General features: G+C 57.6%; 3 protein-coding genes across 4 annotated transcripts; 2 read left to right on the plus strand and 1 right to left on the minus strand.

Annotated features, from left to right (window-relative positions):
• The first annotated feature begins 1,054 nt into the window (after positions 1–1,054).
• Positions 1,055–5,235, plus strand: GAL3ST2 (galactose-3-O-sulfotransferase 2). The gene is made up of 4 exons (XM_030456595.1): positions 1,055–1,313; positions 3,204–3,290; positions 3,702–3,981; positions 4,074–5,235. Exons 1-4 carry the CDS (start codon positions 1,288–1,290, stop codon positions 4,932–4,934), a joined length of 1,254 nt encoding a protein of 417 aa, XP_030312455.1. The 5' UTR covers positions 1,055–1,287; the 3' UTR covers positions 4,935–5,235.
• A 1,960-nt stretch (positions 5,236–7,195) lies between these two features.
• NEU4 (neuraminidase 4) lies at positions 7,196–10,295 on the plus strand. 2 transcript variants are annotated; one of them, XM_030456583.1, is made up of 4 exons: positions 7,196–7,448; positions 8,131–8,336; positions 8,512–8,767; positions 9,148–10,295. In XM_030456583.1, the coding sequence occupies exons 2-4, from the start codon at positions 8,136–8,138 to the stop codon at positions 10,125–10,127; spliced, it is 1,437 nt and encodes a 478-aa protein (XP_030312443.1). In that variant the 5' UTR covers positions 7,196–7,448; positions 8,131–8,135; the 3' UTR covers positions 10,128–10,295. The 2 variants fall into 2 exon arrangements, with proteins under 2 accessions (XP_030312443.1, XP_030312444.1); XM_030456584.1 differs by having other exon boundaries at positions 7,196–7,388.
• A 1,181-nt stretch (positions 10,296–11,476) lies between these two features.
• On the minus strand, positions 11,477–13,237 carry TM4SF19 (transmembrane 4 L six family member 19). The gene is made up of 4 exons (XM_030456585.1): positions 13,031–13,237; positions 12,848–12,925; positions 11,939–12,123; positions 11,477–11,663 (listed from the first exon to the last, which is right to left on the minus strand). The coding sequence occupies exons 1-4, from the start codon at positions 13,205–13,207 to the stop codon at positions 11,477–11,479; spliced, it is 627 nt and encodes a 208-aa protein (XP_030312445.1). The 5' UTR covers positions 13,208–13,237.
• Between the last annotated feature and the right edge of the window lie 2,836 nt (positions 13,238–16,073).

Consider the following 16,073-nt stretch of genomic DNA (forward strand, 5'->3'; position numbering starts at 1 on the left):
AAACCAAAGCAAAAATGGTCTTTTGTGACTAGAGCAGCTTCTGGCAGCTTCTGAGCAAGTGATGGCAGAGCTGACGCATGTAATGTAAGAGGAGAAAGAAAGAAGTCTGCTGAGTGTCACCCCCTGCCAGCAGCTGCTGACACTGTGCCAAGAGTAACCCTAGAAATTACTCATAAAACAGCACATTGGCTCCTGTGCTACCCAGAAACTGAAGGAAAGCCACCCTACATCTTGCCAGGCTCTGACTCTGGATAAGCAGTGGGGTTGGGGTTGGGGCTGGGTGGAAAAGTCTGTGATTTACAAAAGAAGTGTGAAGGGTTGAAGGGTACCAGAGTGCTGAGAACTTGGCTCTTGGTGTGGCAGGTTGGGCCACCAGAATACGGATGGGAGGGGGGGAATGGGGAGCAAGAGGTGCAGGGGAAGTGTTGTGACCATAAAAAACAAAAAGAACAGCTTAATGCCCTGGGGCTGGGCTGGGAGGTGTGTGTCAGCTTTTTGTTGCCTTGCTTAGGAGAGCATCATCTTCATCCCCGCTGTGGGGAGCAGGGAGATTACCCCACCTCCAGGCAGATTTGTGGGACAAATCCTCTTTTCGCAGGGCAATTTTCAACCATCAAACCCAGTTTGGGAAGTGCTGGTGTGCAGGAGCCTTGGTGGAATCTCAAATTCCTGTGTAGTGCAGGTGGTAATGGTTGTAACAACACCAGAAAGGCGTTTTGGAGTCACCTCCAGCAGCAGTAATGGCAGTCTTACTGAGGAGCCTCTCTGAGCTTGAAGTCTCTGTTTTAAAGGGAATTTCAAGTAGGTGAACACCATTCCTGTTTTCCTGTTGTTGTCCCTCGTTTCCTGTTGCCATATGTGTCTGGCAGAGAATTTAGAGTCCTGAAGCACTGAGCAAGCACCAGAGGCAGGCAGTGCCCCAGGGGACCAAGCAGGGTGGCAGTGAGCAAGGCAGGGGTGCTGCACACCTGATGCCCTCCTCCTGGCAGCCCCTGCTGCCAGCACCCTGCCCCACAGCCAGGAGAGGAGGGGATCCCCATGAAAAGGTCCCTGCAGAACCCTGGGTTAGCTCTCTGTGTCTGTGCTAGGTTAACGCCATGCCTGGGCAGTGCTTTTCCTGGCACCCCTGGGAACACCCAGCCACTCCCTTTGTCCTCACCTATCTCAGCCATTTATAGCAGAGGGGATGCTAGAAATAGAGACTCCTACAGTAAGAGCCCGGGGAGGAAAGGAACCTTGGAGTCGATTTGCAAAGGAGATATTTGCTGGCCGGCAGCAGGGAGCAGCATGAAAAGCCCTGGGTGCACCTCCAGGTAAGGGGAGAGGGAGGTGTGAAGGCTGGGGGTGCAGAATTCAAACGCTGTTTGTGCCCAGGGCTGGTTCAGGGGACCCCTGTAAGTTGTTACTGACTGCAGGGAGTGAGTTACAGCTCCCTTCAGGAGAGAGGTTAATCTCTCCCTGAAGGCTTCTTCCCCCTGCTCCAGGTCTTTTAATTTGAAGGAGCCTGGTTAGGGTGAGACACAGGTCTGTTATTTTCAGCTTCAGCCAAAGGAACCACCAGAAGGTTGTCCCAAGGCTTAAGCCATCTGTAGCTGTGTTACCTGAGGGGCAGTTTTCCGTGGTTGCTTTCCCAGCTGAGAGGTGGCACGGAGCAGGTCAGAAAGGGGAAACAAAGCTCTGGTATCAGCCCTGCTTGTTGACAGGTCCACAAGGTTTTTTTAGCTTGTTCAGAAGAATTTTGTGTCTCAGCAATCGGCTCCCAAGGGCTTCCTTGCACTTTCATGCAAAGATCCTATCGTGGCTTTTCCTCTGGAGTTTCGCTTTGGAAAAGACCGTCACTTCACTCCGAAACGCTGGTGGTGGCTCTGCTGGTGCCCTGTGATTCCCATATCCCAGGTGGAATTCTTCCCTGCTCCTGTGAGTCCTGCTCTGCACACTCCCCTGTCACACCGGGTGGTTACAAAACCCCTCTGCTCACAGCTTGCAGCTCTGACTTGGTGTGAAAGCTCAGCTCTGTCTCACATAACTCCAGGTACTCCCTGCTTCCCCTCCAGCCTCTGCTGGGAGCCACTCACTGGCAGAGCAGTTCCCAGTTCCAGAGAGGTGGAACCCGGCAGGCAGTGGGAGCAGTGCTGGCTCTCCAGGGCTGTGCCAGGGCTGTGGGTGCAGAGCAGGGGGTGAAGCCCCAGGTGCAGGTTTGCAGGATGTGCTGAACCTTCTCTGGTAGCAGTGAGTGTGTGCTGAGCCTGCAGGCAGGCAGGGGGATGTGTTTTAAGTGAAAAACTGTGCTTTAAATGAAAAACCAAGAAGGTGGGCAGGGGTACAGCCAGGAGCCTGCTCACTCTCTGTGGGCTTCTCTGCAGTTCTTCTCATCTCATCTCTACTGATGTTTGTAGGAAAGGGGGGGAGGGTGTCCCCCCATCTCCCTAACAGCCCTAAGAAATACTGATTAAACCTCATCTAGGCAAAGCAGTGGGAGGTGGAGTGCTTCGTCCACCTGCCTCTGAGCTTGGGCAGCTCATAGTCTGGCCAAGGTGAGAAAGGGAGATGAGAGAGAGACCTGTGTGAGGCCAAGCAGGAGACCTGGGCTGGGAGGAGGGGTTAGCACAGCAGGGATGTGGTCCTCCTGTGGGAAAGCAGGGCATAATTAGTGTGTTCCAAGTGCTGTTGGGCTAGCAGTCAGTTTTCTGTATTGAAAAATCTCTGTTGTAGCAAAAAAATCTCCATTTACATGGAAAAATAATCAATGTAGGGTTTCTCTGTGAACCCCATCTTTTGGAGTGGTGCATTGACAGGAGATGCTCAGATTTCTTCCCAAAGAAATCCTCATGCCCCTACAAAGGACTCATTTTCTAGTGAGTAAACTAGAACTGTGAATAGTGAATGAGCTCTAAAGGCCAGAAAACCAAAAGAAAAGTAAAGCAGAAGAGAGTGGGAGGCTCTTGGAAAAGCTTAGCAGGGACTGCCTATGTCTTGGCAAAGGCCAAAATTAGGACAGTGACAGTGACAGTGGCATTTCTGACTGTCCTGCCTCTACTGCCAGAGCTGCTGACAAACCTGGGGAGCTGAGGGTGGCTGGCACCAGGGAGACATGGAGCTGTGCTCCTGGGGCTAAAAATGGGCAATAGGCAAAGTCTGGTGGTTCATACCTGGGGAAGGAGGATCAGATAAAAGAAACCACTGAAACTCTGCTTTCTTACCAGGCATGTCAGATGTCTCATCATTTTCAACCTTTGCCTGGGACTCCTCTTCCTGTCAGGGTTCTTCCATACGAAGATTAAAAACCATCCGTAAGTGAATCAGAAACAAGGCTGCAGGACAAGGATCTGACCCAAGGCAGCAAGGGTCTGACCCCTGGTGCTTGGTTTGGGTGTCAGGGGGTTTAGGCTAACCTTGTAAAGGCAGCAGCCCCAAGTTAGGTCCCAAAGTCCACGTTTGGGCAGGCAAGGGATGGAATCAGCCAGAGGGCAAAACAAGCTGGATGGACAAAAGAAAAGGGGATTGAACCAAAGCCCTGGGGTAAGTGAGGACCTGGAGAAGCAGAAAGCTGCCTGACACCCCCACCTGAGGGATGGGGAGCTTTGTGCCAGCTGTGGGTGTGGGAGCAGGAGGAGGACCTGCTGGGGTTTGGCTTTTCCAGGTGTCAGAGGTGGGGAGCAGCACTGGACAGGCTGTTTTCTCAGTCTGTTGCCTTCCTGCAGAATCTTGAAGAGCCAGAGGGAGCTGCTGATCCCCAGCACGCCTTGTCGTGCCAGGACCAACGTCATGTTCCTCAAGACCCACAAGACAGCCAGCAGCACCGTCCTGAACATCATGTTCAGGTTTGCAGAGAGGTACAACCTCACCATCGCCCTCCCAGCTGACCAGCTCCTCCACCTGGGCTACCCAAGGACCTTCCTGGCTGACTTCGTGGAGGAATTTCAAGCCATAGGACAAAACTACAACATCATGTGCAACCACTTGAGGTTCAACCCCTCGGAGGTAAGGAGGAGCCGGGACACCTGAAGAGAAACCTTCTGGAGCAAGCTGTTACCCCCAGACTATCAGCTTCTCTTCTTTCTCCCCACAAACAGGTGCAAAAGGTGATGGCAGCCAACACCTTCTACTTCTCCATCCTCAGGAACCCCATTCCTCTGCTGGAATCCTCCTACGTCTACTACAAGGACAGCGTCCCTGCCTTCAGGTTCTCCAAGGATGTGAATGAGTACCTGGCCTCTCCCAGGAGGTATTACCACCCAGCAGACCAGCACTACAACATCTATGCCAGGAACATCATGTGGTATGACTTCGGCTACGACAACAACGCCGAGGACGACGAGAGGTACATCCAGGGGGTCCTGGAGGAGATTGAACAGAACTTCCACCTCATCTTGATAGCAGAGTACTTTGATGAGTCCATGGTGCTCCTGAAGCACGCTTTGTGCTGGGAGCTGGATGATGTGATTTACTTCAAACTCAATTCAAGGAGCCAGGACACCGTCCAGACCTTGACCCCAGAGAGCGAGGAGAGGATAAAAAGCTGGTGCTCCCTGGACTGGAAGCTCTACCTGCACTTCAACCAGAGCTTCTGGAGGAGAATTGAGGACACCATAGGGCTGGAGGAGCTGGAGAAGGAGGTGAATCACCTGCGGAGGAGGCAGAGGGGGCTCATGCAGACCTGTCTCTCAGACCAGGGGGCCGTGGGGAGGGACCACATCGAGAACAAAGGTCTCCTGCCTTTCCAGTCAGGGGCTGCCAATATCCTCGGTTACAACCTCAAACAGGACTTGGACAACAGGACCCTGAGAACCTGCCAGAAAATGGTTATGCCAGAGCTCCAGTACACGTCCTATCTTTACACTGTCCAGCACCCACACAAGCAGAGGAAGCAGTTGGACTTGCCCTTGCTCTGGACCACTTTCCAGGAGAAAGTGCAGCTCCCGACTCCCAACTAGAGACACTCAGCAGCCCACGGTGATTTCCCACCACTGTGCATCACACCTGGCACCTGGCTGGCCCACAGGACCCTTGTGCATGGGGGGGGGGGGGGTTGGTTGGGGCCACCAAGAGCTAAAGACCCTTGAGCTAAAGACCCTTGTGTTGGGGAGATCCTGTGTGATCCCTTCTCCCTGATCCCAGGGGGGGACAGCCCACGGCTCCTCAGCACTGGGCAAGCTTTCCAGTTGGCTTAGATGTTCCTGCCTCTTAATCATTAATCACGGACTTAATTGCTTTGTTTGCATTTGACTATATTTAACAGCCAGTACTGTGTCCAGGCTGGTCACAGCTCACTGGAGCAAATCCTGATTTTTTTGTGTTGGAAGAAGAGGAGAGGAAGAAAAAAAAAAAAAAAAAAAAAAAAAGGAGGGGGAGGGAAATGAGGAGGAGAGCACCATGAGGGGATGCAGCAGCCAAAGGAGTCAGGTGAGATGTTGGGTCTCCTGCCTGGCAGCATCTGTGCTCCAGGGCTGACCACTGTGAGAAGCTAGGGCAGCTTTTCAGATGAGAGTCCTGAGCACCCTGCCCCACCACTGGCTCATGAGATGTTCCTGAGGGTCCTTTGAACCCCTGGGCACTGCTTGGTGTGTTCCTGAGAGGGCTCATTTTCTGGTTTCACCCCCTTGTTTTGGGCAAGGGTCCCTGGTTTCTGGGCAGGGACAGCCCCTTGGTTGCAGCACCCCTGGAGCTCTATAGCAGAGGCTTCTTTGGGACAAAGTCTCCAACACTGAATGGGAGAGGGGTGGAGGGAGGGCACAGCTGCTGCTCAGTTAGGGCATTACCTCATTAATACAGGAAGTAATTAAATGTTCCTGGGAGGCCGTTTCTCATTAGCCAGCTCCCTGCTGCCAGGCTGTTGCTGAGGTTTATCAGGAAGCCCCAGGGCTTTGGAGTCACCACCCTAATGCTTGCCCACTGCTGGTTTTCAAGGTGGCCACCATGCCCCATGGAGAATGTTCTCAGCCCTTGGCCAGTGTCTCCCCAGCTCAGGGGATGGATGGTGCAGCTGGGGTGCTTGGAGCCAGGGTTGCTTGGCTGGCAGCTTCCCTTGGGAGAAGTGGGAAAGCAACACAACCCAACCCAGCAGCTCCTCAGCCTGGGAAACAGGAGGGCTGTGCTGTGGGAAGGGAGCAGAGCTGGGGGAGTCCTGGAGCAGGTCCAAAGGAGGCAACTGGGCTGGTGAAGGGACTCGAGCACAGATCCTATGAGGTGAGGCTGAGGGAGCTGGGGGTGTTGAGGCTGGAGAAGAGGAGGCTCAGGGGAGACCTCATCACTCTCTACAACTCCCTGAAAGGAGGTTGGAGCCAGGGGGGGGTTGGGCTCTTTTCCCAGGCAACTCTCAGCAAGACAAGAGGGCAGGGTCTCAAGTTGTGCCAGGGGAGGTTTAGGTTGGAGATTAGAAAGAATTTCTTTCTGGAGAGGGTGATCAGACATTGGAATGGGCTGCCCAGGGAAGGAGTGGATTCTCCGTGCCTGGAGATCTTTCCAAAGAGCCTGGATGTGGCACTGAGTGCCATGGGCTGGGAACCACGGGGGGAGTGGATCAAGGGTTGGACTTGATGATCTCTGAGGTCCCTTCCAACCCAGCCCATTCTGTGATTCCATGATTCCTGGGCTCTGCTGACAAACCTGGCAGGGAGCTGGGGCAAGGCTTCACCTCCTGCAGCAGGGTCTGTGCTCCTCAGGAGCAGCACAGAGAGCAGCAGCAGCACCTTCACGGGTTCCTGCTCCAGCAACCCCAGCTAAAATTAACCATGCTTAGGAGGTAAGTAGCTGGGGGGGAGGAGGAGACTGCGTGTGCAATCATCTGTGTGCAGCCTGGGCAGTCCCCCAGGGCCTTTCCTGGCCAACTCAGCCACCACAGCCTGGGCTTTCACCTTGGAGCTTCTGACCCGTGACTTCACGGGTGAATTTCCACCTGCCCCCCTAGCTCAGCTGCTGCTGGACTGTAAACAGAAAATTACTTCTGAGCAGCTGAGATGGGTGCAAGGGGAGATGTGGGGGGTCCTGGGAAGACTGGGACCCTCCAACTGGCAGCCCAAGGGCTGGGGTGAGCCCTGGGGGTGGGCAGGGAGGTTTGGCCTCTTCCCAGTGTGCGGGTGGAGGGAAACTGAGGCAGGAGATGCGACCCTTTTCCCCCCCCCGCACCGGGCTCCCTTTGCATCCATCCCCTCCTGGGGGTTCCGAGCAAAGCAGCAGCCCCGGGGCCCCCAGCTCTGCCTGGGCTCACAACGGGGCCTTTGTGCTGCCTGGAGCTGCCGCTGCTGACTCAGGGCTTTGTCCCGGCTACCGCAGAAGCCCTGTGACCCATCGGAGGGGACCTGCCAGGAGGGGTGGCACCGAAGCTGCGAGGTGAGGGGCTCTGCAGAGCGCCGGTGGCTGCAGGAGCCCTCCCCAGCTCTGCGGGACCGGTGAGTGCCTCTGCGTTCTCTGCGGGGGGGTGATCAGCAAAAGCTTCTAATTAAACACAGGTGAGAGTTCTCCTTGGCCATCCCAGCGGGATGCCCGTCTCCTCTCCCGCTGCCATATCCCGGGACGTGTAGCTGGGGATAGCCGAGCCCGGCTGCAGCCCTCCGGTCCCCTAGAGAGGTGCTTGGGGACCCCCTGCTGCCCGGGGACCCCCTCGGTTCCCGTTGTGCACCTCAGGACTTCCCTGCAGGGAAGAGAGGAATGAGGGCTGGGTCTGGTGTGCATCGGGGCCACAGGACACACCGTTCCCTCCAGGGTCCCCTTCAGAGGAGCCGCAGCTGGTCCCAGGGTTTTGGCCATGTGGAAAGGGGCTCTGCCCCCACCCCCTGCCCGGGATAGATGCTGGGAGGGAGGAACCGCAGCGCTTATCCCGCCCTTGGCTCACCTGGCCTCAATTTAACAGAGACCCCTTCGGAAGAGCATCTTGGGGATCAGTTTAGCTTTATTTGGAGATAGGCCGGGTCTATCTTTCTGGTGCCACCCAAAATCCTGTGTGTGTGTCCCCCTTTGAGCCACGGTGACTTGTCGCCACCGCACCATGCATCCAGTCCCTCTCGCCTCCAGCCCTGCCCGTAGGAACCAGGCAGGTTCCTCAAACCCCTCCAGGACAAGCCCGGCAGCTGCTTCTCCCCCTCCAGTCCCTTCCCCACGCTCCCGAGGTGTGACTGCCCCTTCCCGCTGCAGACACCATGAGCTCCCGGCACTTCCCGGCCCGCACGGTGCTCTTTGAGAAGGAGTCCAACGGCGTCACGTACCGGGTGCCCGCGCTGCTCTACCTGCCCTGCGTGGCCAAGCTGCTGGCCTTTGCTGAGGAGAGGCTCAGCGCTGACGATGCCCACGCCAACCTCCTGGTGCTGCGCCGCGGCACCATCTACGGGAGCTACGTGGAGGTGAGACACGGGTGGGCGCCGTGGGCTGGGGGCGTGGAGACAGCGGGACTCGTCCTCCCCCCCCCCGCCTCGTGTGCGGCAAAGCCGAGGTCCCGGAGCCCCCCAGGTGCCAGTGGGGAGGTGAGGGGGCTGCTCCTCATCCCTCCCCATCGCTCTCCTCCTCCTCCCCGGGCAGTGGGAAGCCATGCGGGTGCTGGAGACGGCGACGCTGCAGCACCACCGGTCGATGAACCCCTGCCCGCTCTACGACGAGTTCACGGGCACCCTCTTCCTCTTCTTCATCACCGTCTTGGGCAGAACGCCCGAAGCCTACCAGATCGTCACCGGGCAAAATGTCACCCGCCTCTGCTGCGTCACCAGCACCGACCAGGGCCTGAGCTGGAGCGCGGCCGCGGACCTGACGCAGCAGGTCATCGGGGGGGCCATCAAAGGTAATCCCACCAGAGAGGGGTGAGGAGGGCAGGGGACAGCCAGCAAGGAGGGTGCGCCCGGGTTTGGCCTCCCGGAGCCACCCCCGCTGTGGCTGGAGGGGCCCTCGGGGTGGGAAGCCCTCGAGCAACAAGTAAGTAAGGCTGAAGAGGACCCCAAGCAGAGGAAAGGGGATGGAGAGAGGACCTGTAGTGCTTGCAGTGGGGAGGAAGAGGTGGAGAGGCTCTGTAGCTATGGGTGGGACCGCGTGTGAGGACACCCAGGCAGTGCGGGGCTCTGATGCTGGGCTGGGCTGGGGGGTGCCCCGGGGACCCTCCCGTGTCGGCAGGGCAGGGGGACCACGGGGTCCACCCCTCACCCCCCATCCCACTCTGTTCTCCAGATTGGGCGACGTTCGCCCTGGGCCCCGGGCACGGGATCCAGCTGCGGTCCGGGCGGCTCCTGGTGCCCGCCTACAGCTACCACATCGACTGCAAGGAGTGCTTCGGGCAGCTCTGCAAGACCACCCCCCACTCCTTCGCCTTCTACAGCGACGACCACGGCCGGGGCTGGCGTTTTGGGGAGTTCATCCCCAACCTGCAGACGGGCGAGTGCCAGATGGTGTCCGTGGATGAGGAGGACGGCTCCAACGTCCTCTACTGCAACGCCCGCAGCCCCCTGGGCTTCAGGGTCCAGGCTCTGAGCACGGATGATGGGGCTGTCTTCCACGGGGGGCAGCTGGTCCAGCGCCTGGTCGAGCCTCCCCATGGCTGTCACGGCAGCGTCGTCGGCTTCCCGGCGCCCTTGGTCTATGTTCCCAGGGCCCCCCAGCACCCCGGGACATCCCCCCGGGGCTCAGCTCATCAGATGCTCCCGAGGCCGGGGTACCTCCCCGGGGGCAGCAGCCAGACTCCAACCAAGCCGGGGGAGAGGGAAGGTGCCCTACCTGCCACCGGTGCCCCGGGGGACCCTGTGGTGACACCCAGCCCCGTTCCCTTCTTCCAAGCACCCACGTGGATCCTCTACTCCCACCCCACCAGCTCCATGTCTCGGGTCAACATGGGGGTTCACCTCAGCACCTTCCCCAGGGACGCCGAGAGCTGGACGGAGCCGTGGGTCATCTACGAGGGCCCCAGTGCTTACTCGGACCTGGCTTACATGGAGCTGCCCTATAACCAGGCCTCCATCTCCGGGGGCCCCACCGTTGCCTTCGCCTGCCTCTACGAGAACGGGACACGCTCCCCCTACGAGCAGATCTCCTTCAGCATGTTCACACTCTACGACGTGCTGCAGAACATCCCCCTGGCAGCCCCTGCCCCCCGGCACTACGGCAGCCCCCGGTGCAGACAGAAGCGGGGGCTGAGGGGCTGTCTGCTCTCATAGTGCCCTCCTCCCCCTGCTGGGTTCCCCCCAGCCCCCCCCGGTGCTGGACCCTGGGGCACTGACCCAGAGTCTGGTGTGTCGGGACCCCCGCAGCCTGGGGTGCTGCCACCACAGCCACAGCACAAATAGGTACATGCCACTGTCCCCAAAACCGGGTTTTATCTAATTTTTATGGCTTCTTTTAGTTTTACAGTTGGTTGTGCCACTAGCGCAGGTGCCTTTCCAAGCACATGAGCCCCTCCCTGAAATATACACTGGGGAGGGGGGGGGGCAACAGCAGGAATAAAGGGGAGGGGGCAGCTGGGGGCACCCCAGGCCACCCACACGTGCCAGGTCAGTGGGACATGGATGGCACATGGCTGTGCCACACCTGGTACTGCCACCCTACTCCCAGGGCTTTCCTCCCATGCTCATTCATCTCTGTCTTTCTTTGTTTTTATTTTTAACTGCTCCTTTTTAAGGGTCCTGTTTGAGCCAACCCCTCCTCTCCCCAAAAGTCTCTCCCAGAGCACCCAGTGACTGTTTAACCAGACTGATGGCTTTTTTCCTTTAAGCTACCACTGACATTGCTGCTTTCCTCTCTCCCTTAGCAGTTTTGGGGCAAACATCCTCACAGCACAGGCAGGTTCAAGTCTGGTGGGACCAGACACTTGGTCCCCTGTGATATTTTAGGGGCTGAGGACATGGGGCTGGGGGACATGGGGCTGCCAGTGCCACCCCCTGTGAGCAGCCCTGGACCAGTGGTGATGGGTGATGGAGATGGGTGGCTGCATTTTCAGCTTGTGTTTATGGGGATACTTCGGGAGAGGGGAACACCTCATTTCCAGCCCTACCTCCTTCAGCCTGACTCCAGCCAAGTCCTCCAGACCCAGCTGGAGTCCAGTTCAGCTCCTCCCGTGTCCCAGCTGCCCTAAATAGAGCTTGGTTAACAAAAAGCACTTCAGTGTCCCGGCTCTTATCCCTTCAAACGCCGACGTGCCGCAGGTTGCAGCTGATGGGGAGCAGCCGGGTAAGCCGTGGGGTTTCCCAGGAGCCGGATCCCACTTCCATGCCTCTGCAGCCCGGTTTCCAGCCCCACGCGGCTGCCGGCCCGAGGGCTCTGCATCGGGCAGAGGAAGAGGCATCACCTGGGCGGGGGGCTCTGCTCGGGGGCAGCGCTTTGCCCACCGCCCCTGCGGGGAGGGGGTGCCTGTCCCCTGCGGGGAGGGGGTGCCTGTCCCCCACGGGGAGGGGCTGGCGGCTCAGGCCACATCCCCCCCACTACGGCATCTGTCACCGGCTGAGGAACAAGCAGGGACAGACACCTCCTCCTCCTCCGAGTGCCAGCCTCCTGGCACCGCCGCAGCTCCCTACTTCCCCTCGCAGAAGCCGCAGAGACACCCGAGGCAGCCGTTCAGGATCTGGATGGAGGCCAGCACCATCTCCGCGGCGCTGATGAGCAGCAGGAGGGAGAAGAGGGCGATGTTCCAGGACACGACGCCCGCCGGCTCCAGGCAGATGCTCCAGGTGCCGCGATCCCGCAGGTAGCTGCTTGCCCTGCGAGACCAGGAGAGGAGGAGAGGGAAGATGCTGCCCTGGAACCAAGAACTCCGTCGCTTTCCAGCCTGGGGGGGAACCCCGGCTGCCTCAGGAGTGTGCTCAGCAGGGGAAGCACCACAGGGAAGTCCGTGGAAGGGGAGAACCTCCTGAGCTACCAGGCTCTTGTGTCCTCACCAGCAATCCCCCTGCCCCCACCCACCATAAATAAGGCGGCTTAATTAGCAAAGAAGCCGATGAGGCAGCACCAGCCACTCAACCCCCCCCTGCCTCACCTGGGGTCTGTCTCCTGGCCCCCAGCCTCCAGGAAGGGGTAACCCCAGAGGGGGTGATGTCCAAAGCCATTCTCAGAGGCGTTGTAGAAGCAGAGGGGTCCGTTGGTTAAACCCACCCCAGAGAGGACAAAGCAGGCAGCAGCACCCAGGAGAGCCAGCTTGGAGAGCACGGCAGAGATGAAAGCCTGTGGGCAGCACCCAGGAGGGGAACACCTTATCCCTGGAGTCTGGTAAGGGGACAAATCCCTCTCCTTCTCCCCTGTGAGAGTTTGAGGATAAGGAACTAAAGCAGGAGGGGCAGAACACAGAGGGGTCTACTTTAAGTCTCCTTATTCCTCTTTTTTCTTTCCCTGGAGATGGTGGAGGGGGGGGGGCACAGAGATCAGTTCTGTCCCCTGGTTTTCGGTCCACCCAAACTGCTCAGTTGTGGTACCCCCCAGGGCCTCTGCTCCAGCCCCGTGAAGCTGAGGATGAGGCTGAAGCCATCGCTGGGTCATGTGGAGCTGGGCAGAAGCAGTCAGGGAACAGGCACAGGGACAGGCAGGGAGCTGCCACACGGAGCCCGGTGAGAAAAGGGAAGCTGTGTCCTCTGGGGAGGTGGCACCCTGAAGCGTCCCACTGTGGGGCCACGGGAGAGCAGGAACTCCCCCCATGGTGTGGGGCACCCTTGCCATGTCCCACTACAAGGCCGTAGGTTGGGGTGCCCCTGACCATGACCCACAGACACCATTCCCCATCCCACCGCTGTGCCAGGAGAGGGGGATCTGTGCCAAGACTCACCACGGGACAGGAGCCACCCACCACATCCTACCGTGTGGCATTTGCCACGTCCTCCCCCGGAGCCACCCGCCCCCCCCAACCCCCCCTGTGTCACTCGGCTTTGTCACCAGGCCCCCGCTGCCGCCTCACATTGCGCCGGGTGCCGCAGTCGGAACACGAAGCACATCTCCAGCCCACTGCTGTGGTGTGGGCTGCAGCAAGCAGCACCTGGGGGAGGGCAAAAGCAGAGGGGGGGGACACAGAGAGGTGTGAGCCTCCTGCTCCATCCTGTCCCCAGGCAGGGCAGGGGAGGGGGCAGAGCGCAGGACTCACGGTGACACCTCCGCCCCAGACACCCGGCAGGATCCCGGCGTGTTTGGTGATATGTCCCTCCAGCAGGTACTTGGCTGCCCCCCCAGGGAAGAGCAGGAGGATGTTGGCTGCTATGGAGAAGGTGCCCAGCACCAGCAGGCAGGGCCCCACGATCCGGCTGCAGGTCCCCACGCACATGGCCACCCTGCGGAGGGGGAGGAGGAGGAGGAGAGGAAGGGGAAGGGGAAGGGGCTGCCCTCAGCCCCCCCAGTGCCCCTGGGCTTTCCCAGCACAGCCGTGGCTGGCCAGGACCTTGCTGCTCCCTGGCTTTGGGTCCCAGCCCATCCCCAGGCACTGCCCTTACCCAAGAGCCATTTCCAAGGGAAATCCTATTTTCCCCACACCAATTAATTAACTAAATACTAGGAATAAATTCACTGTCCTTGAGCTGTTTCATCCTAGAAGAAGAAGCCAAACTCCTCCCCGTATTTCTCTGCTAAATGGGCAGTGGAGGTTAAGACAGAAGCAGGTGGAGATGAAACCTGTGCACCCTGAGGGTTCAGCTCCTCCAGAACATTCCTGCAGGAAGGAGAGCACCCACCACAGCTCAGTTTGACTTTCAGGGCTTACAGCAACCAGGAGGGAGCCAGGAGAGGGCTGGGAATCCTTGGTCCAAGATTCCTCCAGCAGCTCCATCCCCATGGCACCCTAGTCCTACCCTAGCTCTGAATGTGCTGAAACCAATTAAAGTTAATTAGGAAAAGGTTCTCCCTGGGCAAGCCACTCAAGTTACCATTTCACCTAGAAGGCACCTGCCCATCTCCAGGTGACACCTTGTCCAAAATCAGCTTTCCCTCTCTTTGACCTGCAAGGTGGGGACCTCCACCCCATCCAGCTCAGACCAGTGAAAACAACTCGGTTTGGTTTTGTCCCAGGTCCCTCTCCCCTGCCTTCATTTTAGCTCCGGGGTGGTTTTATGCATTTTCCCCTTTCCTGGTGACTTGCAACCCATTTTGTGTCAGCAGGGCTGACTCTCAGACTCAGAAGTGCCCCGTGGCTATTTCTGTGCCTCAGCCCCGCTCCTGCCTGGCATCAGGGATGCTCCAGCTCCAGGCTGTCCTGCCAGACCCTGCACAGCCTGAGAATCTGAGGGGGCACCCATGGGGCCTTCAGATGGCTGGGACCTCCTGGGACCAGCTGGGACCAGCACCTCAGGCTGCTGAGGAGGGACAGTGCTACAAAAACTTCCAGAGTGGAGAGGATGCAAGCAAATCATCTCCAGCAGCTCCAGACATCCTGCAGCTTCCCCTGCCCCTCTGCTTTCTGTCCTCCCTGCCTGGCTTATAAGGAATTCAGGGCTTCTCACAAGAGTCTCACTTGCAGTGTGGTTGTACCCCCAGAGTCACAGGTACCCAGTGCTGAGTTCCCCCTCCCCACCTTGAAGGACCTTCCCAGCAGCTCCTGCTCCTCTGGAGTCACAGCAGGAGCTGCTCTCACCAGCCAGAGGTTCTTGTGGTCTTCTGCCACTCTCCCCTGACCCTATCCAAGAGCTCCCCTTCCCAGCCACAGCTGCCCTCTCCCTGGGAAAAGCCAGGACCTCTGTCCCAGGAAGGTCTCACCCCTCCAGCTTTACAAGAACCAAGTTTGCATTTGCTGCTTTCTTCTACCTCAGCCAACACAAAACCTTCCTGTAAGGGGAGGAAAAGCCAACGTGCAGCTGAACCAACCTCATACTCAAGAGACACTTAGAAGAAAGACTCTCTTACTGCCAGCATGGCTCCATGGCCAAAAGCCAGGGAATTCAAAGGAAGCCCAGGGCACCTTACCTGGGAGCAATGCCACGTGGAGCCAGCAGTGTCCACCACCTCTCAGATGAGCCCAGTCCTGGAGGCATCACCCATGGGTGACTATTTATGATGGCCCAGCATGTGTTCCACATCTCCTGCCTCCACCCACACTGCCAGTCATGATCCTTCCCTCTCCCACACAGCCAGCACCTCAAAAGGAAGAATGACTGTGTGGTGCCTGATCCCTCTCTTTTAGTCAGTCCCCTTCCACTCACTGAAGCCCAAATTCCACCCGAACAAGCACAGCTTCAGCTTTTAATCCTTCTACCACATCTGCCCTGAATACCTTGACTTCATTTACCCAAGCAGCCAAAGGGTTTCTCTTGGGATGACCTGCACTGCCTCTGCAGGGACAACGTTTTCCTTTTTCCTCTGAACACTGTGGTTCTGCCCCCGAGTCTCAGTCCTCCCTGAAGGGCTTTCCTTCCATCCCAGCTCACCTGATTTCCCTCATTGTGCAAGAGCTTTGTGTGTGCCTGCTGACCACTCCAGATTTGCCTCTTCTTGTTCTTATCCAGGGAAGGGAGCACACTGATATTTTAACAGAAGTGCCCAAATAAATACTCCTGTATCTCAGCTGGTTCCTGCCTCCTGCCCATTGCTTCCAGCTTTTCCTCCAGGCGTTCAGCAAAACCCCATGAGATGTGCATCTCACCCCATGGTGGTAAAATTGAGAGAGAAAGGTTAATTTTGGGAAATCTTAACTATTGCAATTCATCAGACACCAGCATCTCAAAGTCCCCCACAGAACACCCACAGCTGGCAGTTCATGTGTGATGGGGAAGCTCCTCTCATGTCCCTATAGGGAAGGTGGTGACAGGGGCAGCTCCCAGAGGAGAATACAGCTGCTGTGTCTGAGAGCAGGAGACAGGAAAGCTGCAGTATAAACAAAAGTCCAAAATGAAGCAGGTTTTCTGGCAGAGGAGTTGCAGGTAGTACAAGCAAAGAGGAGAATTTCTCAAATCGATGAGTCCAGGACTGTCGAGAATATAAAACCCAGGTCCAGCATGCTACTATTTGTTGGAAGAAGTAGAGAAAATGGAGCTGAAGCCCTGGAGTGCCAGATGGAAAAAGGAATGGTTACATCTCCTCTGCAAGGAAAATCAGAGTTTGCACCAGGACATAAATCCCCATTTTAAGTCAGATGAATTGTTCTCAAAAAAGCAGAGAGCACCAGAGGCAAAAAACATGTAGGGCAGCAGACTGCTGAGAATAAT

Source organism: Calypte anna, chromosome 9, assembly GCF_003957555.1.
Source record: "Calypte anna isolate BGI_N300 chromosome 9, bCalAnn1_v1.p, whole genome shotgun sequence".
NCBI classification, from domain to species: Eukaryota; Metazoa; Chordata; class Aves; order Apodiformes; family Trochilidae; genus Calypte; species Calypte anna.

Bases quoted from the DNA above. Each gene is read 5' to 3' on its own strand.
- GAL3ST2 (XM_030456595.1), top strand. From the start codon at position 1,288: ATGAAAAGCCCTGGGTGCACCTCCAG. The intron at 1,314-3,203 runs GTAAGGGGAGAG...CTTTCTTACCAG, and splicing joins AGCCCTGGGTGCACCTCCAG to GCATGTCAGATGTCTCATCA. The intron at 3,982-4,073 runs GTAAGGAGGAGC...CCCCACAAACAG, and splicing joins TGAGGTTCAACCCCTCGGAG to GTGCAAAAGGTGATGGCAGC.
- NEU4 (XM_030456583.1), top strand. From the start codon at position 8,136: ATGAGCTCCCGGCACTTCCCGGCCCGCACGGTGCTCTTTGAGAAGGAG. The intron at 8,337-8,511 runs GTGAGACACGGG...CTCCCCGGGCAG, and splicing joins TCTACGGGAGCTACGTGGAG to TGGGAAGCCATGCGGGTGCT. The intron at 8,768-9,147 runs GTAATCCCACCA...TCTGTTCTCCAG, and splicing joins CATCGGGGGGGCCATCAAAG to ATTGGGCGACGTTCGCCCTG.
- TM4SF19 (XM_030456585.1), bottom strand. From the start codon at position 13,207: ATGTGCGTGGGGACCTGCAGCCGGATCGTGGGGCCCTGCCTGCTGGTG. The intron at 12,124-12,847 runs GTGAGGCGGCAG...TGCTGCCCACAG, and splicing joins ACTGCGGCACCCGGCGCAAT to GCTTTCATCTCTGCCGTGCT. The intron at 11,664-11,938 runs GTGAGGCAGGGG...CTGGTCTCGCAG, and splicing joins GGCCAGGAGACAGACCCCAG to GGCAAGCAGCTACCTGCGGG.